At 39.5% G+C, this 25687-nt stretch overlaps 1 protein-coding gene across 1 annotated transcript in view; it reads right to left on the reverse strand.

The window, feature by feature from the left end:
- Positions 1 to 1199: 1199 nt before the first annotated feature.
- Positions 1200 to 25687, reverse strand: part of BRWD1 (bromodomain and WD repeat domain containing 1) — a 50555-nt gene continuing 26067 nt past the window's right edge. Inside the window, exons 23-41 of the mRNA XM_074533973.1 lie at positions 24947 to 25142; positions 22803 to 22919; positions 22597 to 22704; positions 22159 to 22283; positions 21978 to 22060; positions 21534 to 21645; positions 18571 to 18632; positions 17640 to 17795; positions 16439 to 16559; positions 14620 to 14745; positions 14020 to 14095; positions 13478 to 13522; positions 13233 to 13379; positions 12421 to 12573; positions 12000 to 12169; positions 10310 to 10545; positions 7675 to 7866; positions 5901 to 6875; positions 1200 to 3272 (exon numbers count right to left, since the gene is read on the reverse strand). Coding sequence (XP_074390074.1) covers positions 2140 to 3272; positions 5901 to 6875; positions 7675 to 7866; positions 10310 to 10545; positions 12000 to 12169; positions 12421 to 12573; positions 13233 to 13379; positions 13478 to 13522; positions 14020 to 14095; positions 14620 to 14745; positions 16439 to 16559; positions 17640 to 17795; positions 18571 to 18632; positions 21534 to 21645; positions 21978 to 22060; positions 22159 to 22283; positions 22597 to 22704; positions 22803 to 22919; positions 24947 to 25142 — 4333 coding nt within the window. The 3' untranslated portion in view covers positions 1200 to 2139. The remainder of the gene's footprint in view (positions 3273 to 5900; positions 6876 to 7674; positions 7867 to 10309; positions 10546 to 11999; positions 12170 to 12420; positions 12574 to 13232; positions 13380 to 13477; positions 13523 to 14019; positions 14096 to 14619; positions 14746 to 16438; positions 16560 to 17639; positions 17796 to 18570; positions 18633 to 21533; positions 21646 to 21977; positions 22061 to 22158; positions 22284 to 22596; positions 22705 to 22802; positions 22920 to 24946; positions 25143 to 25687) is intronic.

Consider the following 25687-nt stretch of genomic DNA (forward strand, 5'->3'; position numbering starts at 1 on the left):
AAAATTAGGAAATAGAGACCAGCACATGCTTTGCCTAGAAAATGAAGTGTCAGGGTCGCTAAGGCAGTGACTCCTGTGGGATCTGCAGCCCCAATGCCAGAAGCTTCTCCAGCTTTCAGGGACAGGAGCCTGTGTGTGCAGTGACAGAACACAGCCCTGAAAGAAAACCAGCTTTGTAAAGCTAAGCCTAGATTAGAAATACAAACCCACCAGCCAAGTTCTAGCTGTTCAAACTGAAAATTAATAAAAAAATCTTATCTTTAATTCAATTATTCCCAAATTGGAGGTTGTACTCCAGAGAACACTGAGAATAAGCAGCTGCTAAACAATCAAGTTTATGTAAAATATAAAAAAATAGTGGACTTACTATAACAAAGTTTGCTTCTCAAAGAAAACACAAAGCCACCTTCAAGTTTTCTCACTAAACAGAACTGTGTTTGTATTTCAGAAACCAAATAAAGAATCCAGATAAACATTTATCTTGAATTTACAGAATTCTGCTGCATCCTGTTCAAGACTACGCTCTAAATAAAACTTCCTGGGGCAAGAACAATTTAAATTATTTTTGAACTTCACATGGAAGTGTTAAGGAAGAAAAAAAGAATATTTCTCTGTGCTGAGATAACATCTGGCATAGCAGAAGTGATGGTAAATGCAAACAATGTCAGTGAGGGTGTTGGAGAAGTGGCTCTCACTGCTGGAAGCCCCATTTTCCATGATGATTTCCATTTGTAAAAATTCTGTCATTATTCACCAGCATTGTGCAGCTGCACTGATTTTTTTACCCCCAAACCCTTCTGGATCCCACTACCAGTCCAACCTGCTGGAAAACCAAATCCCAAACTTGCTGTTTCAGTTCACATGAGCTAGGTTAGGGTAAATCTGATGCTCTGCCACATTTTCTACTGAATGACAGAATGACCAAGTCTTTAATTTTCATTTTTCAAGAATGACCAAAAGGGAAGCTGCAGGAACCCTGGAGTGGGGAAGGAGCAGAGATTCCCTGGTTTTGGGCTGGGGGCAGCCATTGTGGGGCTCCCACCAGCACAATTCCAGGGAAAACTAAAAATTCAGAGCTGCTGTGTGGTTTTGTTGCTGCCATGTGTCCAACCAGAGACTTCCACGTATTTTCCTGGAGAAATTTTCCTTCTTGTCAACAAGAGCCACCTCAAACGTTGTGAAAACAGGAGATATACTGCAAAGCTCAGAAAGTGGTAAGGTTTAATCAATGGGAAATCCAACATTCAAACACTTTAAATATGGAGGAACAACAGAAAAGTAGCAAAAAAAGGTCTGGAATGTCGGAATCCTGCACCTCAAGCTTTCCACGCATAAAGAAAACAGAACAAGTGTTTTGTTTGTTTTTCTATTTTATAAAGAAAACACACAAAAACCCTTTTAGGCCCAAGAGTTCACCTGCATTTCATAATCTTAAAAGTTTACAGTATAGAAGTCACATTAATGATGTACTACCTGTCAGCAGAACCAAAGCCTCTGGAAGTGGCAAATAAACTTCTCCACTGGTAACTGCTTGTACAGAGCACTGAACAGCTGCACCGAACCCAGCTGTGAAGTTTTCAGCCTTTTCATTCCTCTTTGGAAGCAATCTTTGCATCCACCAGGTTTTTAGAGTGTGTACTATTATTTAGAAGCCTGTTACTATTGTAGATGATTTCATACAGCATTAGAGATGTTTGAAATCTGTTCTTGAATGTTGCATGACCTAGGTAGTATCTCATTGCAGCACCCATAACAATAATACTCAACATACTGCTATTAACCTGTTTGCAGTGTTTTAACATTTTTTTAACTCTTGTTTATATGTAATAAAATACCAGTAAAGACAAAAAAATTGCCCCTATAATGAGGCACATTTTGGCATCTGTGCTAAATGCTGCTACATGGGCAGGCAAGTGCAAGTCAAAATATGAAAAAGGAGAAAGTCATCATCTAATCACATTCATAACTTTTTCATAGAAAAATATAAATATATTCCCTGAAATGTAGGACAAAGAAGAGCCAGCACCCATCACAAGTTCTAGTGCTATTACCATTAAAAAAAAAAAAAAGAAAAAAAAAGAAAAAAAAAACAAACAACCAAACAAACAAAGAGATGGGCTGGCTATCCTTTAGTTAAGGTTACGTTTCACAGGCGGCCTCCTCGAGGGCTCTGTCGTCGTCGTCGTCGTGGTAGCGCACGGTGCGCCGGCCGCCGTTGCGCGTGCGGATCTTGGAGCGCCGCGGCCGCTGCCGGGCCCGGCCGAACTCCAGCTCCTCCGAGTCCTGCTCCTGGCTGCCTTTCCGCCGCTTCCTGCGCTGCGGCCGCCGCCTGCGCGGCCTCAGAGAGTCGGGGCTCAGGCCCTCCTTCCTGCCCGCTCTGCATTTCCTCTTGCGCTTCCTGGTGTCCGTGGCGTCGCTGCAGATGGTGCTGTCGGTCCCAGAGTCCGAGGAGAAACAGGGGAAGGTGGTTTTGGAGCTTCCTGCAGTCCCTGGTGCTTCCACATCCTCAGAGCTTCTCTCATCTCTTTTCTCCTCTCTTTCCCCTCCCATTTCAGATTCTCCTTCCTTTAAGTCATCCACCCGTTTTAATCTCTTGAAAGAAGCTCTGGGTTTTTTATTTGCTGCTACTCTGGTATTTTTAGTTTCAAGTTTAGCCAAGTCAGAATCTACCTCCTCTTCGGAGTTACTCGTACAATGGTTGTGGGCTGAAGCTGCCTGCCTAGAAATTGCCCAGTTTCCCCCATTTTCTACCCTGTGGTTTGTGGAATTCTCCTCTGAGGAGTCGTAGTCAAAGTTATTCAGAGCTGCAGCACAGAGGGGTTCGTGTGGCTGCACGTGGTTATCACTCTGCCTCTGAGTCTCTGTCTCCGAGTCAGTCCTTTCATTCTCAGACTCAATAATATATTTCCTTTTAGAAACAGAAGATTCAGAGCAGGAAAGCTTTTTCCTACCACAAACCTGCTCACTCTCATTTTCAGACTTGGAACAAGCCTCCACCTCCGAGCTGTTGAACAGCTTCTTCCTGCAGGCTGAGGACACGCTGCCCTGGAGCTGCTTGCGGTTTTTCCTGGCTGGGTAAACACTTTCTGAGCTGGATAATTCCTCCTTGGCATCGCTCATGATCCTGATCTTGCTGGCTGCCAGCGTGGCACACCTGCGGGGGTTCTTCTTCTCGCCCACGCCGCACACCCTGATGTGCTTCTTGTAGTTGATGATGCACGTCCTGTTCCTCAGCACCTTGGCGCCCTGGCTGGCCTCCTCTGATGCTTGCTCTACAAAAGGAAGATGGAAAAGTTCTTTTTAGTGTTTTACATTCCTGAAATTATTCGTTTATTATGGCCAAACGCTGCCACTTTGAATGAAATTCACAAATATTGAATTTCAACTGTTAAGGGAAATTTATCTCAATTCTTTACTAAAAATACCAGCAGTATCCCAGGGATACTTTTAACTCTTGAGATTGTCACTTTTAAAACTTTTCATGGCCTCAAAAGAGCTTTCTTTAGCATCACCCTGTTAATTAGTTCATAAATTATAAATTCTCTCACTTACCTGTCATATTACTAATACTTGTATCATTAAAAACTGTATTTTTCTTACTAGAGGTAGATAGAAGGTAGATACAATGTCCAGATAAAAAGGTAGATAGAAGACTAGATAAGAGGTCTAAAATGTGTAATTAACATTCCAACTCTTACTCTAGTAAAAGTTGCAATGTTAATTACACATTTTAGACCTTTTATCCTAAAAAAGAAACTGTAATATTTCATGTGGATGCAAATTTCATGTGGATTTCAAATTTTAATTTTAGATGGCTTCAGGTGGAGAACATTAAAACTCTTCAGCTCCTTATGACTTTAACAATCAAATTGCTGCTAACAGTGAATCTTCCATTCAGTGTTTTTAGAATTAATATAGAATTTGCTTATGCTGTGTTTTAAAATAAATATTCCACGTGTAAATCATGTGCTATATGGAGATCAGTGTTTCCCTTCTAAATAAGACAATTCATATATATAAATTTTAAAAAAAGTTCTTGAAGTAAATTTAAAAATACAAACAGAGGGAAAAATTATGAGGCATAAATTCAAATGTCCAGCTTGAGTACCAGTATTAACAATCTCTTCATATACTAAATCTGGTCCTTATTTAATTACATATATTTTTATGTACTACTCCAGTATATTCTTATTTTTACATTTTCAGAGGATAATTAATTTCTTTTCTTTGTTACAAGCTTCCAGAAATGATACATGAATATTACTATGTGTAGTAGTTGTGTTGTGTGATTTTATGGCCAAAGCACAACATTTCTGCTGCACACTGCAAAATGCTGGATGAAAGGTTAATTAATCCACAGACTAAAAAGAAGAGTTAGATCTTATATTATACACTGTCCTCCAATATTATTAAGTAGCTGGAACATAAAGGTAAAGAATAAAGTCCAGCCTTCCTGCAACACAGCCAGAATATTGAAATTATACTTTGTATACAAGATCCTACATTTGGAACAAATCTATAATAAAAAGTATTGAAATTCCCCCCTGAAGATCCAGAAATAAAAGCTGCAAAGGTTCAAGCAGGTGGCACAGGCAGAAGGAGGGAGCTTTACACCAAGTACCCCCAGAACTGGAGGAGCTTTTAAAAGCCACAAAGATGTGAAAGTTTGGTTGGTCAGGGTGTCCCGGAGCTCAGGCCAAACTCCAAACCTGGAATATTGGGCAGGAAAATCCAGCCTGAGCTCCAACCAGCTCAGCTGCAGGGGGCACCACAGCCCACAAGGTATTGGCACAATTAATGTGAAAACTCTGCCTTCAATCTTCTCTGATATATAAAATAAAATCCCATGCTAAACACGACATATCTGTAATATATATTATATATAACATAATATACATTACAGAACTACATACAGACTGTTTTACATATCAAAACACATTATGCTTTTTTATATTTTATCTATATATTAAAAATAACCAAAGCAAAGCTTCCACATAAATTGTTTAGTTGGCTAATTGAGGAGTGTGTTACATATACAGTTATATATATATATATATATATATATATATATAAAAATACATATTTGAAAAATAGAACTTTACAAATATGCCCCTATAAACATATTAAATATAAGATCTTGGGACAAACCAAGTAAATATTCCTTGTGGAAAACCATCAAGACTGAGTCATCTTAACAGACATAGTAATTAATTAAAAAACCAAACATTTTCTTAAGATTCTTAAAGTATATTGACAGGATGGGAAGGATTGCACCAAACTCTGAATAGTCTTTCAAATTCCAAATCAGGATTAATTCCCTGATTATATGAAGGCACAAGGTACATGACTTGGTTTAATAAACATCAGCATCATTCTCGTAAATTTAAAAAACAAAAACCCAAACCAAACCAACTCTATAAATCATGATCAGCCACCACACAAAGGTCTGAGTGACAGATAAAATTACAGAATAAAACACAAAAATAAAGGAATTTCACTTTCTGAAACAGGTGGAATATAAATCTTATTTCTGCCAAGTGTCTGTCTGTGTTAAGGACTCTACACATCACTGATAAAATAAAATCTCAAAGTCAAATCAAATTTCAGGTTCCTGTGCACACCATGGATGTGAGAATAATTTAAACAGCTTTCCATCAAATTTATTTTGGAAATTGATCAATAAAGTTACTCCAAATTGAAACGAAGAGTTGTAAATCTGCTGTAGCAGAGAAAATCTCAACAGGAAATTAAGGCAAGGTAACAGAACTGCAAAGCAGAGGGTTTGGTTATCCTCAAAACAAGGAGCTGGAAAAAGAGAAAGAACACTCTGCTCTCCTGGAGATTTCCTCTGTCCTCTACTCCGTATTTAATAACAGAGAAATTAACTTTAAAAATGTTACCTTTTCTAACTACTTTTGTTTTTCCTTTCCTCTTCCTCATCTTTGCTTTTGCAGAAGTTTCACAGTAATTGCTGTTATTGGAATCACTCTCCGAGTCCGAATCCGAAGAGCGATGGAAGCCGGAGGCGGCTCCAGATTTGGAACCCCTCACAATCTTAGTGGGCACCAAGCTCTCCCACACAAAACTCTTCTCCTCCTCTCTGGCTTCTGCTTCAGATTCTGCTGTGTCCTCTAAATCACTCAAGACTTTTGCTTTTTTTAAGGGAGGAGACAGCTGCAGCCCAGAGGCTTTCCTGCCATTCCACCTGTCCGGCTCAGAGTCCGCCTCATCCTCAGAGTTGCTCACTGCAGGCTTGTGATGGGCAGGTGTTGACTGCTCAGAAACCTTCTGGCTGCCCCCATCCTCAGAATTATGGCTTTTGGAGTCCTCCTCTGAAAAGTCTAAGGTGGGACTTTTCCCTTTGGGAGACACAGAGCAGACAGAGCCCCTGAGCTTGTGCCCGTTGCTCTGCCAACTCTTCTGCTTGCTCTGCGCGTCGGGCTCAGAATCCGAACTTCCATTCTCAGACTCGCTGACAAATTTCCTTCGTGGAGCAGAACAACCAGGCTGAGAAAGAGTTTTCCTCTTGGTGAGCTGCTCTCCTATTTCTTTGTCACTCTCAGACTTGAGGCCTGCCTCATCCTCAGAGCCCTCCAGCAGCATTCTCCTGGCAGCGGCCGAGGCGTTGCGGTGCGGCAGCTTCCTGTTCCTGCAGAGCCCGATGCTCTCCGAGCTCGACACCTCTTCCTCCACATCACTCATCAGCCTCAGCTTGTTGGCAGCCACAGCAGCACTCCTGCGTGGGACCTTCCTGTGCCTGCCCTTGCTGTTGCTGAGGGACTCGGATGTCATTGCTGAAGTATTTTCATTGTCACTTCCATATAACTTTTTCCTGACTGTTTTCCTTGTGTTCCCATTTTCCTGCAGAACTGCTCCTGTAAAGCAAAGCAGAGGTTAATATCTTAAATATGGAACAGCAGCTTTGAAACCTTGCCAAAACAGGGACAGGTTCAACCCACAGACATGCATGAAATATAAGCCCTAGTGACAGTCAGGTGCTTTTGCTGTCATAAATTTCAGATTCATTGTGGTTTTGTTTTTTCTTAAGATATGTTGCAAGTCATTCCCTCTCACCCAGCTCTTGGTTTCTGCCGTTCCCCTAGTCATGAAAAAATCTTTTAAAAAGTTGAAAGTAGAATGTGAGAGCTTCAAAATTAGCACCAGTGTAGCCATGATATTTTCTGAAAAATCCTTTCCTTAGGATTTTTTCTCCTGAGAAGCTGAGAGGCCTCAGGAACAAAATGTAAACAATGATTATCTGCTGCTGTGGAATGCAACAGGGGCATCTGGGATTGGTCTCATGTGGTTGTTTCTAATTAATGGCCAATTACAGTCAGCTGGCTTGGACTCTGAGCCACAAGCCTTTGTTATCATTCCTTCTTTTTCTATTCTTAATTAGCCTTCTGTTAAAATCCTTTCTTCTATTCTTTTAGTATAATTTTAATATAATATATATCATAAAATAATAAATCAGCCTTCTGAAACATGGAGTCAGATCCTCATCTCTTCCCTCATCCTCAGACCTCTGTGAACACGGTCACACACCAGTAAAAAAAAAATAATATCTTACACATACAATGATTTAAAAAAATACCAACTTCACTCATTTTTTATAAATATAAACATAAAAATGTGGGCTTTTCTTGCTGTTGACAAGGCACTCCTGGCCCCCACCTGTCTGTTTCCTCTGAGCCGCTCGGGTGCGGGTCAGCCTGCGGCTGCTGTTCCTCCTGCACACCCCGTTGGGCAGGGCAGAGGGGGACACAGGAGCCCCTGCACAGCCTTTGCTGTCTTCTGAGCTGCTCGAGGAGGATGAAGATGAAGAGGAAGAAGATGAAGAAACCCCAGAACCTTCTATTTCACTCTCTGTTAAAAAAAAAGCAATTGGCAGTTAGAATTCTAAACAGCTTCCAGTTAAGAGTTAAATTTTGCTGATCCTGGAATCTTCAGTTTAATCACATTATCTTAAAATAAATTCTCATGCCTGAATGTTTTACAGGGATCAAACTGATACCTCAACAAAATCCATATTCATACAATGTTCAGTGACAGGAAGCTTCTTAAACCTGTATTTAAGTTTCAATTAAAATGAAACAGCTGTTTTCAAACACCAGATTTAAGTAAAAATCATGTTTAAAAAAGCCCAAAACACAGAACATTTTCCAACAGATTTTACCAGAACTTGCATTCTTATTCTTTGAAATAAGCTGAATTTTTGCAAGGTGAGGTATAGGGGAAAAGGGAAAGCTTTAAAGTCTCAGGGAACTTCTGTCATTTGCTAATTGTGGATAGGAAGTTTTGTATAACATATATATACATATATGGGCATAAAACCTGTATTTGATACAGTACCAATTATCAAATACTCTGTAAGAAGTTTTATATAACATATATAAAATACATATATTGGTATATACATATATTTTATATATATACATATATGGGCATACCTATATTTTATATAGAATCAATTATCAAATACTCTATAAGAAGTTTTATATAACATATATAAAATATATATAGAGATATATATTTTATATATATATATATATATGGGCATACCTACATTTTATATATAATCAATTATCAAATACTCTATAAGAAGTTTTATATAACATATATAAAATATATATATATATATATTGGTGTATATATATATATTTTATATATATATACATACATGGGCATACATATATTTCATATAGAATCAATTATCAAATACTCTATAAGAAGTTTTATATAACATATATAAAAAATATATATATATTGGTGTATATATATATATTTTATATATAAATGCATATATGGGCATACCTACATTTTATATAGAATCAATTACCAAATACTCTATAAAAAGTTTTATATAATATAAATATACATATATGGGCATGCAACCTGTATTTTATATAGAATCAATTATGAAATACTCTATAAGAAGTTTTAGATAATATATATATACACACACATATATGGGCATACCTATATTTTATACAGAATCAATTATCAAATACTCTATAAGAAGTTCTAGATAGCATATATAAAATATATACATATTGGTATATATATATATTTTTATATATATACATATATGGGCATACATATATTTTATATAGAATCAATTATCAAATACTCTATAAGAAGTTCTATATAGCATATATAAAATATATACATATTGGTATATATATATATTTTTATATATATACATATATATGCATACATATATTTTATATAGAATCAATTATCAAATACTCTATAAGAAGTTTTATATAATATATACATATACACACATATATGGGCATACCTATATTTTATATAGAATCAATTATCAAATCCTGTATAAGAAGTTTTATGTAATATAAATATACATATATGGGCATACAACCTGTATTTTATGTAGTAGCAATCATCAAACACTCTATGCTCTTCTGTTGACACATTTCTTCATTAATAAAAGTAAATTTACTACATACTATTTCAAATAGTATATATAGTAAATAGTAAATATAGTAAATATACTATTTCAAAGCAAAAAAATTATATATAGTGCTGTGGTGTGTTCTTAAGTTTGTTAGTTGGTCCCCTATTTTCTGTATTAAATGGTTTCTTCCTTTCCCAGGACTTCCTGCTGCTACCCTGCCAGTTATGTTGCTATAGAAATGAAACTGCTCTTCCCCTGGTTTCTCTTATAAAGTGAAAGTTGTTTCCTCCTTGGGTCCAGTCAATCACCCCTTTTTCTCCTCCCAGGTTTCGAGAATTTTCTTTTCTCTGGGAGTTATGGTTGGCTGTAGCCCCGGAGCCCCTCCTATGATTTATAACAGTTGGTTACTTTGGTATATCAGTTATGTTTCGTACCTCCAAATATGTATTACTATTGGTTAGCCGGGTTTCCCTGCCTTCTTCCCCCCTTTTCCCTTAAAACCCTCTCCCGCCCCCTGCTCGGGGCCATTTGCTGGGTGGTTCCCCTCCTTGTTGGTTCTTCTGTAATAAACCGACAGTTTACCCCCAGCAAGTGGTCGCCTCCTAATTCGTCTCTCACCGTGCTGCTCCGAGCTATCACCCAGCTCAGCCCAAGGCCAAGACGCCGAGGGGGGCTGCCCTCAGATGTGCAGGGGCTCTGGCCTTCGCCCCTCACCAGATAGCCGGATTCCAGGGCTGTGTACACCCCCGCGCAATATAGTACACAAATAATCTAAGTGTCCGCAATCCAGTAAAACACAAAACTGCGCCTCACACAAAAACCCTAAACCTTGTGGAAAAAAATTCCCATTAAAACCACCAAGCTCGTTTTGCAGCCATTGCAAATCCCCACCTGATGCCAAAGCAGAGCAGTTGGCCCGGGGGGCGGCTCTGCCCTTGCCACTCCTCTCGCAGGACGCCCGGCAGGCAGAGTCTGAGGACTCTCCCGAGGAGCTGCGCCCGTAGGAGGCAGCGCTGGGTCTGTGGCTGGTGCCACAGGCAGCTCTGCTTGAGGTAGGCTCAGCAAAAGCTTCTTCCTGCTCAGCTTCAAGTTTGGCCTGAGACTTGAGTGGCTTCTGCTTCAGATTTCTACAGAGTGAAAGTAGGAGAGAGAAGACAACAACGTTTAATTTGCTTTTTTATTTCTGGGAGGGTTTTATGAGCTAATGTGGTGTGGGACAGTTTTACCTCTGGAAAGGATAAACATGAACATTTACTAAACATTAAAAATATTTACTTTGATTAAATAACAGTCTGCACTCCTTGGGCAGTCACACAAGAGGAGACAACCTTTGTCTGCTCTGAGAAACAGAATTTAATGGTGGATGTCCCCCAGACAATTCGTGTTCTCTCATTTCCACTGCAGCAGCCTCAGTTCCTGCTGGACTCCTAGTCTCTGGTTAGGTGCACATGAGCCTCCAACTAAATGCTATACAGGCAAATTATTATTATTATTATTATTATTATTATTGTTGTTGTTGTTGTTATTGTTATTATTGTTATTGTTATTATTCCAAATAAGCCAAGTTCCCAACACACACAGAAGGTGGAACCCTACAGTTCACTGTTTAAAATAAAGAAAATTTCACTAAACTGATCCTTCCTTACCTCCACATGCCTGAGTGCTGCCTGCAATCCTGCTCAATCCATTCTTTTCACCCACAGAACTGGTTTTTTGTCAGTTTTTTCTTTACATTGCAGGTTTTCAGACACTCGTCCAGGTGCAAAAGGTAATTTCTGTTATACCAAACCTCACTTCTGCTGTGCCCCACTGAACAGTCACACACAATTCTCCAGATGTGAGCACAAATGAGATTCAAAAGACAATTTCTGCCTATCCTGGTGGGTGGTTATTTTAAAGTATAAAACTAATCCCATGAAATTAGGTTTGGGGTATTTTAAATTAGGTTTGGGTTATTTTTTTTTTAATTAAAACACTTATTCCTGCCCTTTCCCTGCCAGAGAAGGAAGAATGAACAGCAGCAAAGGGTGAAGTTCAGTGTCAGTAATTTACCACATTTAGCTTTTGTATTTTGTTCCACATATAAATTAGGAAAATGAGTTAATCATGTCAAACAGAAATTGTGTCAAAAGCTTGGTTGCCTTCAAAAAAGAAAAGGCAAATCTGGCTCCTAACTGAAAGCTACAGCAAGTGAATTTCTAGAAATTCCACAGGACTGACTTTATTCTGTATGTAACAAAATATGTAATTAATGCAGATTTTCATGTGTGTAATATATCCAGCAAGCAATCTTTGTTTCATTCCTCATTATTTTACTTAAATATTAATTTTCTGATTCATATATTAAAGAAAAACCCAACCTTTTCTACTCTTCTGTCTCCAGGTATTTCTCAGTTTTATACTATAAAAAAGCCCCTGTTTTTTTAACATATTTTTCCTACTGCATGAAAATTATAAATAGTTTTACTGGGGTTATAAATCATTTAAAAAATCAATTGTTCACCTCTTCACAGACTAAATGTGAGAGTCAAAATGAGTATCAGTCAGCTGAGAGATCTTTGTACCTCCCTGATTTGGTTACCTGAGCATTTTGGTGGGCTGCTGCCCTGAGCTTTGATTATTGAATCTTCTGCTGTACCTCTGGTTTCTCCTCAGCTTCTCATTCTGTTTCTGCCCATTTTTGAAATCTGAAACAATTCTTCGGATTTTCTCTTCAAACAGTGCTGACAATCTCAAGGTCATACTGTAAATCTGGGTAAGGAAGTGGCTGCTATTAAAAACAGAGCCTTTGATCCAAAACTAATATTTGTAATATTAAAAACAATAGGAAAAGCACAAGCAGTCCTGTGCAACACCAAATAAACAGGAAATTAACATATTAATTATTTTTATCCTATTTCTCCCCATTATCTACCAAACCAACAGTTTTATCAAAAATACTGATTAACCAATTGCAAAATAAGATTTATTTCATTCAGAAACCCCCAGATAGTGACAGCTACCTTTGACTTTTTGTTTGGAGTATAAGATTTTGCATTGCTGAATATCAGTCTGATATCTTTGCACAGTTCCATTGGAGTGTCATAATTCCCAGCTTCCAGGGTTTCCTTCACTGTACCAAAATCCATTGGAGTGTCTATAATATGTCTGTAATCCTATTAAAAACATATGAAAAAAAAAAATCTGTGAGAGTATAAAGGAAAAAAAAAATCTTTTGAATTTTATTTGTCATTTTGGAGTAGCTAAAATTACACCAATTATCTTCAGCAGCAGTGAAAAAGAAGCACCATAGCAGAAAGCAACACTTTTGTTGAGACAGTTTGATTTAAAATCTCCTTTTTCATTATCCCATGAATTTTACTGTGAGAAAACAGATCTGGCATCAAAAAACAGCAAAAAAAAACCCCAAAAAAACTGCCCCAAAACAGAACAACCACACAGAAAACCCCAAAATCAAATCCCATCAAAACACTTTGTCTCCCATTTTTGTTTTTTTTAGAGAACCTCACAATGTTTTTAAACCCTGAAGTGAGACTTAAAATATGGAGTCACCAGGAGAAGTTATGTGCTGTAAAGAAGTTTTTGTCCTTTAGATTAATTCTGTTGGGTTTTTAGAGAAAAAAGAGATTGAGGGATAGTAAGATTACCATGAACAGCTAAAAAATCAAATTCATAGCTCAGGCTCAGGAAACAGATTTTAGACCTTGAAGATACTTATTTTAATTAAGAAAATACAGATTTTTTTCTAAAATAATCTCCTTACAAGGCACAGCAAGAAAAGAAGAATCCATTAAGGTTATCAAGCACAACTTACAGGATATTGATCCAAATCAACTGGCTGCCTGAAAGGTTCAGAATCCTCACACTGGAAAATTAAATTCACCAGTTCCATGCACTGCTTCTTCCAGCAGTTTTCATCATAGCCACTTTTCAGGTTTTTGCCTTTTTTTAAACCCCGTCCCTTGAGGGGGAAAAGAAGTTAGGGAAATTAATTATTGGAATAGAGCAAGAAAAAATTCAACCTGATTTGGGTTATAAGGTAAAGATTGGCCAACTCACTTTTCTTCTTCTGTATGATGTTCTTGGAACACATTTTTCATCATCCTGCACAAAATAAAATCAATTATCTTAGAAGTGATGTAGGAAAAAAATAGGTGATGGAGGCTAAAAGTGTCATTAGATTTGAAACTGTGGTAAAATTAAATTTTCTTCTTAATTCTGTCAAAAGATGAGGATGAAAAATACACCACAGCATCTGGGAGGTTTGGAAAGCAATATCCTAGATAAGGACAAGAGCTGGAGTCTGGAATCTTCAGACCATGAGAAATTGCAATTAGAAGTTACTCAACAGGTTTTAATTCCGTCACTAAATATTACCAGCAATGCAATTCACTAATAAATGACATAAAATAATAATATATATTTTATATATATGACATATAATATAATGACATAAAACATTCATAAAAATTCCTAATATAGGCCATGTTTGTATTAGCTATGTAAATAACTCAGCAATTTTACCAACAATATTTGAAGGTTGTTGGTATTTTCTTACCACCATAAATTACTGAATTTTCCACAAAAAACCCACAACTTACCAGATCAGCATCATGACAATCTTGTTCATCATCTGTTGTGCTACATAATTCAAAAATATTTGTACAGTCCTGGTCACTGCAATGCAATTAAATCTCTGTTAGTGGAGTAGCAAAAGCAGAGCTGTTGTTTCCTAAATTAAACTCAGCCACAACCAAGTGCTCCATATTAAAGGGAAGACAGGAACTGAGCATTAAATGGAATATAAAAATCAGGATTAGGGATCTGAAAGGGGCCTGCCCAGCTGCAGGAAGGCTGCTCACACTCATTTCTAAATAAACCTCTCAGTTTCTTTTAACCTTTTAATTAAGTCAGACAAGCTCCAACAGGAAATTCTACACAGGACAGCACAGAAGTCACATTTTACAGGCTGAGCTATTTAACAAACTCAATCTCAAGTGACATTTTGGGACTGTAACACCAGAAAAAAAGGTAAAATGCCTCTTTGCCAAACATGCCAGTATTTAAGGTAACACTCAGAATTAGACACCTGTCCTTCCTTTAAAGCAGGGCTCACCACACAGGGATCCTGAGCTGTTTTTACATTCCTCTCTTCAAAAGCACCAGGATTCAAGCATTATTCAGATTAAAATGTCACTTACTTGATAAACTTTAGCAGCTGGGTGGTGATTTTTTTTGCAGCTCTGGCAATAGCACTCCCAGGCTCATTGAAGGTTCTGGCATTGCTTTCAATGTATCTGACTTCCCAAACCAATGCTGAAATTCTCCTTCAAATTAGAAAATATTGCACCTTTAATACTACAGAAAAGCTTAAAATCAGCAAAAATTGTATCTCTGGAATTTTCTCTCCATATAAGATTTAGATGTCCTCTGTTTTATGGCCCTTTAGGGCAGTCTCAAACTTCTTCAATGGAAAACCCAAGGAAGCAGAACCAGCAATGAACATTTTTTATCCCTCATTTCCCAAACTCATTATTAATAATTCATCCTTAGGTAGTTTGGGACACAAACTCAGTTAATTCAGCTGGCCAAGTAAGCACCAGCACTTGTTACCCCTAAATCACAAAATATCACAGAAATCATCCCAAGGACTGTGGATTTCCTGGATTCTTTAAAAACACAAGCATTTTTAAAAATATTACATTTGACTGATTCAAAAGGAAGGGGAAGAATATAATTTAATCACTACTCTAAATTATCACAATTCTTCTGGAAATATCAGAAGCTGCTTGTTACAAAGCCCTGAGAAATGGAACACAAGTTGAGACATATCTGAGGAACTTTTAATGCAAAACACAAACAATTAAACAGGAGTGACAAGAGCTTTGTCCAATTACATTTTTAAGATATGATGTTCCTTTCTGTCTTCCCTTAAAGACCTTGCTCTGAGGCCAACTGACCACTGAAAACAGTGCCCCCTGTAAAATGACAGATGTAAAATCTTAAAAATAAGATTTGAGAAACTGCTACAAACTGAAATTATAACTTGGTAGAAACGAGCTGCCACAAACCTGTAATTTCATTTTTACAACTCATTTTCTCATTTCTTTATACCTGGGAAGCAGAGATACCCCAAATCTGCAGTTCTTCACCTATAGAACTTCTAATTAGTTCACAAAACATTTTATCCATCTTATACAGGAGGAAAATCACTATTAATGCCTCTTCACTGTATTTACAGACACACTGAATGCAGGTCTAGATGAAGAATATACTTAGATAGATATTCAAGCTATGGCTGACCAGCACATCCATCAAACCAGAGCTCTGTCACCGTTACAGAGGAGATTGTGGAGAGTTTTGTCAAAGGGTGGCTTGAGGAGAGGGGACACAGCCGAATTAATTTGGGAAAGATGTCCTAACTAGGGCAGAGACAGGCAGAGGCCTTTTGTGTTTCTGTAGCAGGATAGAGAATGGAAAAGTACAAGACCATAGTTAGTTCCAAATCTTGCAGGTGTGAGATAATGTGTCCTTGATTCTCTCAAAACATGATAACGAAATGGACAGTGAGGCAGGAGAGATAGAGAACGTAGGCCCAAAGGAATGTGGGTGAGTTAATGCTATAGTTTAACCAATAGATTGCTTGGCTTACAGAATATTCATAAGCTTATTATTTGCTGTATAAGTGTTTGATATTTGTTCAATAAAGTGGGCCATGATGAACCAACTGGTGTCCTGGTCTCCTTCCTCTGACAGAGACAGAGGAAAGACTTTTAAGTTTTTATCATTTAAAATGCTGCTGTTTATATTTAACATTTATATTTAACATTTCCCCTCTTGCGTTTAAGCTCATTTCTGAAAACAGCAACAGCTTAACCTTCTTCATGTTCAACATACCTCAAGGACAGCACTTCAAAATCTGAATTTAAAGGAAGTGCAGGGAGTTTTTTCCCATGTGCTGGTTTGAAATGGGATTGCTCAGAGCAGGGTGTCAGGGTGGTGGCAGGAATTCAGCCTCACCTGTAGAAGCGGTTGGCCAGGCGGGTGCGGATGGTGGTCAGGTCCGTCGGGTACGCGACCACCGTGCAGTACTTGGGGTACGTGCACAGATCCACGGGGCCAGCAAAGGCTGCTGAGATGTCTGGTGAAAAACAGCAACAACAGCAACATTTTACTGTTTGACTTCATTTCTGGCCTTGCAGGGCCTGAAGGAGCTGAGAGGAAAGAGACAGTTTCCAAAGGATGGAGGGACAGAACAGGGAATGGCTTTAAACTGACAGAGAGCAGGGATGGATGGGAGATTGGGAATTAGGAATTGTTCCCTGGCAGGGTGGGCAGGGCTGGGATGGAATTCCACTCCTGGAACCCTGGCAGTGCCCAAGGCCAGGCTGGATGTTGGGGCTTGGAGCAGCCTGGGACAGTGGGAGGCGTCCCTGGGACAGTGGGAGGTGTCCCTGCCACGGCAGGGGTGGGATGAAATGATTTTTAAGATTCTTTCCAACTCAATCCATTCCATGATTCTACAACTCTCCAGCCTTGGCTTCTCTTTTTAGAGAAATTGCACCTCTTCCTGCACTTTTTTGTGTTTTGCCTTTTTCTTCCTTCTCCTTTTGATTACCTCCCTAAACCTTTGGGAGGGGAAGCCTTGGTAACATTCTCATTTTGTTCCCCCATGGCACAACACACTGCCAAAGTTATAAAGCACTGTGAGGGCACTTTTGGATTCAGCAAAGCCCATGATCCTCTTCCTGCTGATTCTTAGGATCATCCTTGATTTCTGCAATATGCCAGCACTCCACATCTCCCATTTCTGATGCCATTTCTGAGGATAATGCCCTAGAAAACTGTTTCATATCAAGATGTGGCTTCAGATTTGGAGCTGAATAAGCATATTGAAAAGAAGAAAAATAAAAAAAATCAAAGAGAGATTAATATTCCTGCCCATGGCAGGAACTGGGCTGGTTTTCAGGTTCCTCCCAACCCAAGCCATTCTGGGATTTTATTTCAAAGCCTGCAGGTCCCTGACCAATGAGATGGATGGTACAATGGTACAATGGATGGATCAATGGTACAAAATCAGAGATCTCAGTACAAACACAAAGAACATTTTCTCATGAAATTACTTTATCAGAGGGGATTTTTAAGGGATGCCATGGATATTCCAGGCTGTCTATAAATGCACCATGAGGAGAAAAGCACCTGAAGCTCAGCTGGCACTCACCAAGGGTCATGAGCTGGTCGATGCCGCGGATGATCCGCTCGCAGGCCTCATCCCGCGACCGCAGCCCCCACTCCCCCTGCTGGGGCTTGTACAGGAGCTTCTCCACCTCCTCCAGGGTCACGGAGACACTCGCTCCCAGCTCCTCAGGCTGATCCACTGCACACAGCAATGGGCAAGGAGTGAGAACAAGAGAAATTGTTGAGCATTCAGTTATTTAATAATTGTGTGCTTGTACTGACAAAGAAATCCATGCCTTGAAATAGAGCTTAATGCTAAGGCTGTGGGGAAAAATTATACAAAATGGATATTAACAGCAAAATGTTTTAAATTCTGTTTTTCTGCAGTTTTGAATTAAGTTTATTCCCTTTCTGACAGCTTATTCAGTAACTACTCCCTCAGTATCTCCCACATGTTCCTCCCCACTCCCAGCTGGTACTGACAAGTACTGGAAAAGTGAAATATTAAGACAAACCACAAATTCCACTCTTTTATTTACAGATAATCTGGATTTGACCAGCAAACTTTATAAATTGTTGGGTTTAAACTATGTGCAGTAAGGGTTTGCTGACTGGAAGTTATTTTATTTATTGTCTTCTTACATCTCCTTGTATTATGGTATACTACAACAAATTCATAGTTTGAAACTTGAGATGTTTTTTGAAACCTGCCATTTGGAAGTAGCAGGTTTTATTCTCTAAGTCAGAGCTACACATTTAAAGTACTTTTTTAAAAAATTGCTCTGAAGATGCAAGAGGAAAAAATAGAGGTATTTTCAAATTACTGCACTGAATCTGAATCAAGATTGTCTTTAAGACAGGAGTCATCTGCATGAAACAAAGAAACTGGAAAGAGAGAGAAGCATATTAAGCTTTATTTAAAAAACTTTATAAAACTTAATAAAATTAAGTTTTATTAAGGGGTTTTTACCTACCATTATCAGGGACTGGTTCCATGTCCCACGGGCTCAGCTTTTCAATTTCACCATTGTCCCATCTGTTCACCAAGTAAGAAAAATACAAAATTTACTTTTGACTCCAAACATATTTAAATCTTACCCATATGCACACTTAAATTACATCAACTTGTAGGTATTGACAAAATACACTGTATAAACATGTACAGACACAAAGGCATTGCTTTGCAATCAGCAAAAAGGAAATATTCTTCCTGATCAACTTCAGATTAAAATTTGATTTTGATGCATACAACTTACCCAATACATAAATCAATTTTACAAAGCCTGTATCAACAAGATGAAGAAAAATAAGCTGCACATTTGGAAAAGTGAGAAAATATCAAGGGGAAGATTTGAAAAAAAAAACACAGGAGATTTTTTTTTGCTGATCACAACAGGAGTTGTGGATGAAGGAAGAACAGGAAGTGAGACATTTCATGTTAGCACTTCCATTTATGAGGCAGAGGGCAGCAAGACAAAGAAAAGAATAAATATAAAATGAAGAAACTGAAGTTAATTAAGGTTCAAGAAAAACCAAAAGTAAGACAGGTGCTCTTGATAGACCTGGATATTCACTCTGAGACTGAACTGAGGTGTGAGATCATTCTGAGATCTCTCCAAATCCCACCACATTTGGGCAGATTTTTACATGTTTTTAAAAATACATAAAGTACCAATAAATTTTGCTATTTCCAAGGTAAGAAATGTCTGACAGGATCAGCCTCACACCTCAGTGATGCAGACCCTGTACAGATGGAGTGCTGGATCCTTCCTACAGCTTGGTTAATCCTTTCTCTCCCTTTTTTATTTCTTATTACAAGCACATCCCAGGAATCAATAGATCAGACTGCACTTCACCAATTTCCCTCCAGAGCTTTGCCAGCAGTTTCCTGTCAGAGCTCTCCAAATTCCTGGGTCTAATTCTGATGCATTAATAATCTCATTATTTGCTCCAAGGCCTCCTGTGCATTTATTTCAAACCAACTGCAATGATCATGCTCAGAGTGTTCTGTAACTGAACCCCTGCTCTGGCAAGGATCTCCATTGCTTTGGATTTCCCAATGCCCTGGAAAACCTGGATCATTCAACCTGTTGGATTTTAGAGTCCTAAAGGTTGATCTGTTCAGTTCTCCTCCCCAGTTACTGTGCAATGCTTCACAAGTTGTGGATATGCACAAATGGATATATTAATTCATCATTTTATCAAGAGTTTAGTACAGCTTAAGCCCCACTTAGTTCTGCTTAAGTTCCACTCATCCAGGTAATGCAACTTCATAATAAATGAAGATGCTTCTACACAAACACCTATTATTGTCTTGCCAATAAAATAACAAAAAAAAATGAAAATTACCTTCAATTCATTTATTTTCCATACAACACTAACAGTGATAAACTGAAGTAAGTGTGACAAAAAGAGCAACAGACTCAGAAAAGTCACAAAACTTAAATACAGCTGCCAAACACTCCAGGTATTTTCACAGACATATCCTAGGATTCTGCTCAAGAAGAGCCAGACAGAATAAAGCCCTTTTGGAAAAGGATCTTAAGGAACACAGCATTCTTTCCTTCAAAGCAGCTCTAGACTTTTCTGGTAAAGGCTGATGCATTAAAATATTGCAATATCCTTTAGGTCTCACAGGAGAAGGGAGCTCAGGAAATTGGCACCAGGCTTTTGTTCATGACTGGAAACTGGATTTGGAACTGGCCAAGAAAAATCCAAAGCCCACCTGAACTTGCTCCTAAGGAACATCTGTGGCACAACAAAACACATGGAATGGATGGAATAGGAAGGGAAGAATTTCAGTCTGGGAGTTACTTCAACCTTCCCACCAAGGACAATCATTGAGAGAGAAGACAAGGATGAGACAGGGAACCAAAACATCTAACACAGCCTTGCCAGGGTCAGTGGATTGTCCAGTACCTATAAAATTTCACTTCTTTGTGGTGAGCAACAGGTTCAAAAGCCTTTGAGTGAAAAAACAATGAAGGAGTCCTCCAACAATGAAACTGTGACATGGGAATTATCTCTGGGCATGTTAGAAACAGGAATATTGAATATTCACTGTTTATTCTCCTTACAGTCCTCCCTTGCTGGGGGAAACCAAATCAAGCAAAATCCCAGAATTATTCTTTCTAAAGGAGGTGACAAGAAGGCTGGAGAGGGATGTTCACAATGGAGTGAAGGACAGGGGGGAATGGCTTTAGGCTGTAGGAGGGAAGGGTTAGATCAGAAACTGCAGAGGAATTCTTGACTCTGAGGGTGGGGAGGCCCTGACAGAAACTGCCCACAGCTGTGGCTCCCTCATCCCTGGAAGTGCCCAAGGCCAGGCTGCTTGGAGCTCTGAGTAACCTGGGAGAGCAGAAGGTGCCCCTGCCTATGGCAAGGGCCAAGATTGTCTTTAGGGTCCCTTCCAACCCAAACCATTCTGTGAATTCCAGACAGTCTGGACAGGGCAGGTCAAGGTCAGTGTCTGAGTCTGAGCACTGAAGTCCAGAGATGTCTTTGTGTGCCCTTCCCCTCCTCTGTGTCAAGGCCTGTTTGTTGATATGAAAAAGGGGGCACAATGTGGAAGACAAAGTGTGAGGACTTGAGGCATTGAGGATGTCAGCAGCCACAGAGGAGATTCAGCATCCCCAAACCAACTATCAGTGCAGAACAATAATTAATGTCCACAGAAAACTGCATTGCTTGCTTTGTGCAAGGGACACAGAATTACTCAGTACAGGAAATGTGAAGAGGTCAACAACTGCTTTTACCATATTCCTGCTCATTACCAGGCTGCCACAAGCTATGACATGTCCACACTGTGCTACAAAGTGACAATACCAGGAGTAAAATAACTGAAGTGAACAATTTATACATTGCCATAGCAATGAGGCAGCTGTGTGACAGCAAAGGCACCCTAATAACATTGGAAATTAAATCTTGGTGTACTCACTTGACACTGTAGCACTGGAAGTGACTGTCTGGATACTGAGGCTGGTAAGGTTCCTGACCCAGCACTGTCCCAAACCACCAGGCATCGTCAATAATGGAGCGGAACCTGTCGGCTGCAGCAAACACAGACACTCTGCTGAGAGCAGCACTTCACTCTGGGGCTGCCACAGGCCATCACAAAAACTTCTGATAAATGTACTGCTTGATTTCTTTCCATAATTAAAGTTTTAGACTCACTGACACATAAGTCTGTTATTTAGCTTTAAAGTAAAAAGGGAGCAGAACAGTCTGGCTACATAAATACAGGGATTGTCTTTATTTACATCTACTGCAGTCCCTCAGGATCAAATTTCTGACTCCTGACCCTACAAACACATGCAGCAATTAGCTAAGGACACATTTGTGATTTCAAAGCTGTTCAGTCCAGCACTCAGCCAACACTTACAGGCCTGCCAGTTCCTCTGCCGGGCTTCGTCGTAGAATTGACGTAGGATGAGGAAGTCGATGACATCGGGCATGTCGTGGTATCTGGACAGAAAAAATCATCACTCACGTGTGCCTCAGGGCTTTAGGAAGAAGAGAAATATATCCTTAACCACTTTTCAGGGAACTAAAACTGCACATACCTGATGGAAAATGATTTGTCTGTGTGTTTCCCAGTGGCGTGATCGATAAAGGCAAGCTTGAGGCAACACAACGTGGGAGGACCGACCTCGTATCTGATTCCAACAATTTTTACCAATTCCTGATCCTAAAGGAAACAACAAACAGCTTCAGCAAGTTTTGTCTTAGGGACCATGCACAGAGCTGTTAGTTTAACATGAATTAACCAGCAAAATGAGATTTGAGATTTCAATGGAAGGCAGTGGATCAGCCTTAGGATTTTAACACAGATCTTTCATTTGGCTTCCCACAGAAAATTCCGCAGGCAATCTGGTGATTGCACACACCTTCCCCATAGGGATACATCAGTAACCTCCCAAATCCATGTTTTGCAAACAGAATAACAAAACTCCTCAGTCACAGACTGTTAGAAACCCAGAGAACCCTCAGTGCAGACCTACCCTAAGCACCACTTTTCTCCAAGGCTCCTTGTGTGGATTCAGCTCATAAATGTTATTTCTCCTCACTGCTTCAATGTAAGCTTCATGCCCTTGTCGGAAATAGATCACCTACAAAACACCCCAAGCAGCCCAAAGAGTGAATGTTTGCCTGAATTCAGCAATCAGAACAATCCCAAGCACTGGGAGGTTTTAACCCTTGCTCCTACCTCGTCCCCCATCTGAGGGACAAAGGGGGACCTTCGCAGAGCCGTGTCCGTGATCCACACCGGGGGGTGCCACTCATAGGACAGCTCCAAGTTCAGTGGTTGTGCTGCAGCATCAGCCTTCAAAAGTCAGACATGATGGACATGAATTCTAAACAAATCATTCCATTTTGGTTTGGCAGATAACAGATTAACTTATAAAGGACTAATCCACAGCATTTCCAAACAGTATCAGCAGAATTCCTTCAAGGCTTTGTTTGAGTTGTAGCTGTATTTGTAATTCGAATATTAAACATTCCTTTCCTATCTGGAGATTTGAGTGAGCAAGTCATTATTATGCAGGCCTTAGCAGAAAGTTTTATAATTTATATGACAGTCTCAGTACCCAATTAAAAATTATTCAAGCTGCAAGAAGCTGATTTTACTTAGATAGAAGTGAAAAGATAGAGAGAAAAACAGAACAAATGCATCAAAATTACCCCAGGCTAAAAAAAAGAATTTGTTTGCTCCTTTATGAGAGAAAACAGCTAACAGTACTTATTGTAACTGAAGGTAATTAATTTAAATTAACTTAAAAAATTAGTTGCTTAAAATAGAATAATCATTGTAACTTATGAAAAAATTAAATACTCAATTATAAACTGCTACCAGCAATGCAGTTACTGTGTCCCCTATGCATTAAAACAGGCAAAAAACGAGACAGCTAAGTTACAGAATCACAGAATGAGGTCTCCTCCAACCCAAACCAAATATCATCTTGTTCCATGCCCTGCCACAAGCACGGACTCCTTCCTCTATCCCAGGCTCCTCCAAGCCCTGTCCAAGCTGCCCTTGGACATTTCCAGGGATAGGGCAGCATGTGGACAACATGGCCCAATGCCTCATCACCCTCAGAGACAAGAATTCCTCCCTAATCTAATCCAACCTAACCCCGCCCTCCTTCAGTTTAAAGCCTCTCCCATTGTTCTATCCCTTGGGAAAACTCTGATATTCTGTACTGATATTTATTAAACACATTTCTCCTTTAACACCATCAACCTTGAGAACCCTTTTCACTGGGAAAATCAAAGCACCTTCACTGGGAATGCAGATCCTTCCCTACAAATCAGCAGATCCCCCACACTGGGAATGGTCTCAAACCAACCCCATGTCCCCTGTGTGTGTGACACAAAGACCCTTGGCTGATGGCAGTAACAATTATTTTAGCAGTTTCTAACCAAGACACCTAATCCCTAAGAGTAAAATGAAGATTGTGCAGAAAAAAAAGTGTGGAAGTTCTGTGTCAGGACCCAGGACATTCCTCTGGCTGTCCTGAGCAGCCCAGACCCTGCCAGGGGGCTCAGAGACCCTGGCACAGAGCCCAAGATGCCCCTGTGGGTTTGATTACAACCCATAGAGCAAGTTACCAACCTTATATGAAGATCTGCAAACCATGACAAATTAAGTAGAATGATAGTGAATTTATCACAAGGTGAAAAAGTAGATTTTGGGGTTTTTAGAATGGGGGTTCAGAGGGGAAAGATGGAGGAATCTGGGTGTGTCCAGCCTTTCTCTTTTTTCTTCTTGGCCTCCATCTTCTGCTGTGATAGTGGCACTTTTAGATTGGTTTAGAGTAGAAGCTCACTGTCTAACATAGGTGATAGGTATTGGGAAGTTAGTGTAAATATTGTACAGGTAGTTTTTAGTATAAAAAGATAACACTTCCCCAGGGGTAGGCAGAGTGCCTGGAACTGTCTTGCTGAATGGACTTCAGCTGGACAGGAGAAAGAATTTTATAGATAAGATACAATAAACAACCTTGAGACTGAGAAATGAAGAGCTCTGACTTCTTCAACTGCCAGGCTGGGAAATAAGACTTTCTAACACTTCTTGGGGTAACTGTGAGAAACTAGAGGCCCCAACAGCCCTGGGGGCATCTCCTAAGCTACACTCCACTGGCTTCTTCCCCTGTTCCTATGTGTGAACAGAGATGTTCCTGAGCCAGTCCCTCCCATTTCCTTTGCAATGGCCCCTGGAGAGAAAGCTGAACCTTGAACGTGTGCGTGTGCTGAATTCAACATCAGCGCGTATCATACAAAAACCCTTTTTGCTTCCTTACCCTGCACTTCAGCAGCAGCTATTCAACTTGCAACAAACAAAAACCGTACCTCCTCCTGCTTTTTAGGTTTGGGTTTTTTCCTCCTCTTCCTCCTCCTCCTCTTGGGAGGAGAGGATTTCTCGGCGGAGGCGTCGTCCTCGGAGGAGCTGCAGTAGCGCAGCGCGTTCCTGCGCGAGCCGCGCACCGGCGGCTGCAGGTTGATGCCGGCGTCCGCGATCCAGTCCGAGTACCTGCTTGAGGAGTCGCTGTCAAACAAAAACACAAACACAAACTCAGCCCAGCTCTCACTGCTGCACAACTCAATTCACTCAGCAAAACACCAAACAGCAACTGTTTGACAACAACTTTGCCTCTCCTGGAACTATTACTTTACTCGAAGCTTAACATGAATTTTTGGGAGAATCCCATAATTCAAAGCACATTGCTTTAAGCAACTAAAATCTGGTGAATTCTAAAATCAGTGATTTTAGTCAAGAAATATGTGTAATGGAATTCTGGACTAATTAGGAGCCCTCTCTAAGGAACAGATATGCCAAATGCTGCTTAAATTCTTTACACTTATCCAAATCTCAGCTACACATCCAGAGCGGATCTCTGAGTGCCAGCATTCTCTCTGAGTACCAGCATTCTCTCTGAGTACCACCATTCCCCCTGAGTATTTTTTTATTTCTAGCACTAAAGAATTCTAAAACAGTATCTAAAATAGCCACAAGGAAGTGATTAAAAACTTATCTATAATAGTTCTACATAAAAATAGAAATTTTTAAAAATTTATATTTTTCAAAAATTT

This window comes from Zonotrichia albicollis, chromosome 2 (assembly GCF_047830755.1).
Source record: "Zonotrichia albicollis isolate bZonAlb1 chromosome 2, bZonAlb1.hap1, whole genome shotgun sequence".
NCBI lineage: Eukaryota > Metazoa > Chordata > Aves > Passeriformes > Passerellidae > Zonotrichia > Zonotrichia albicollis.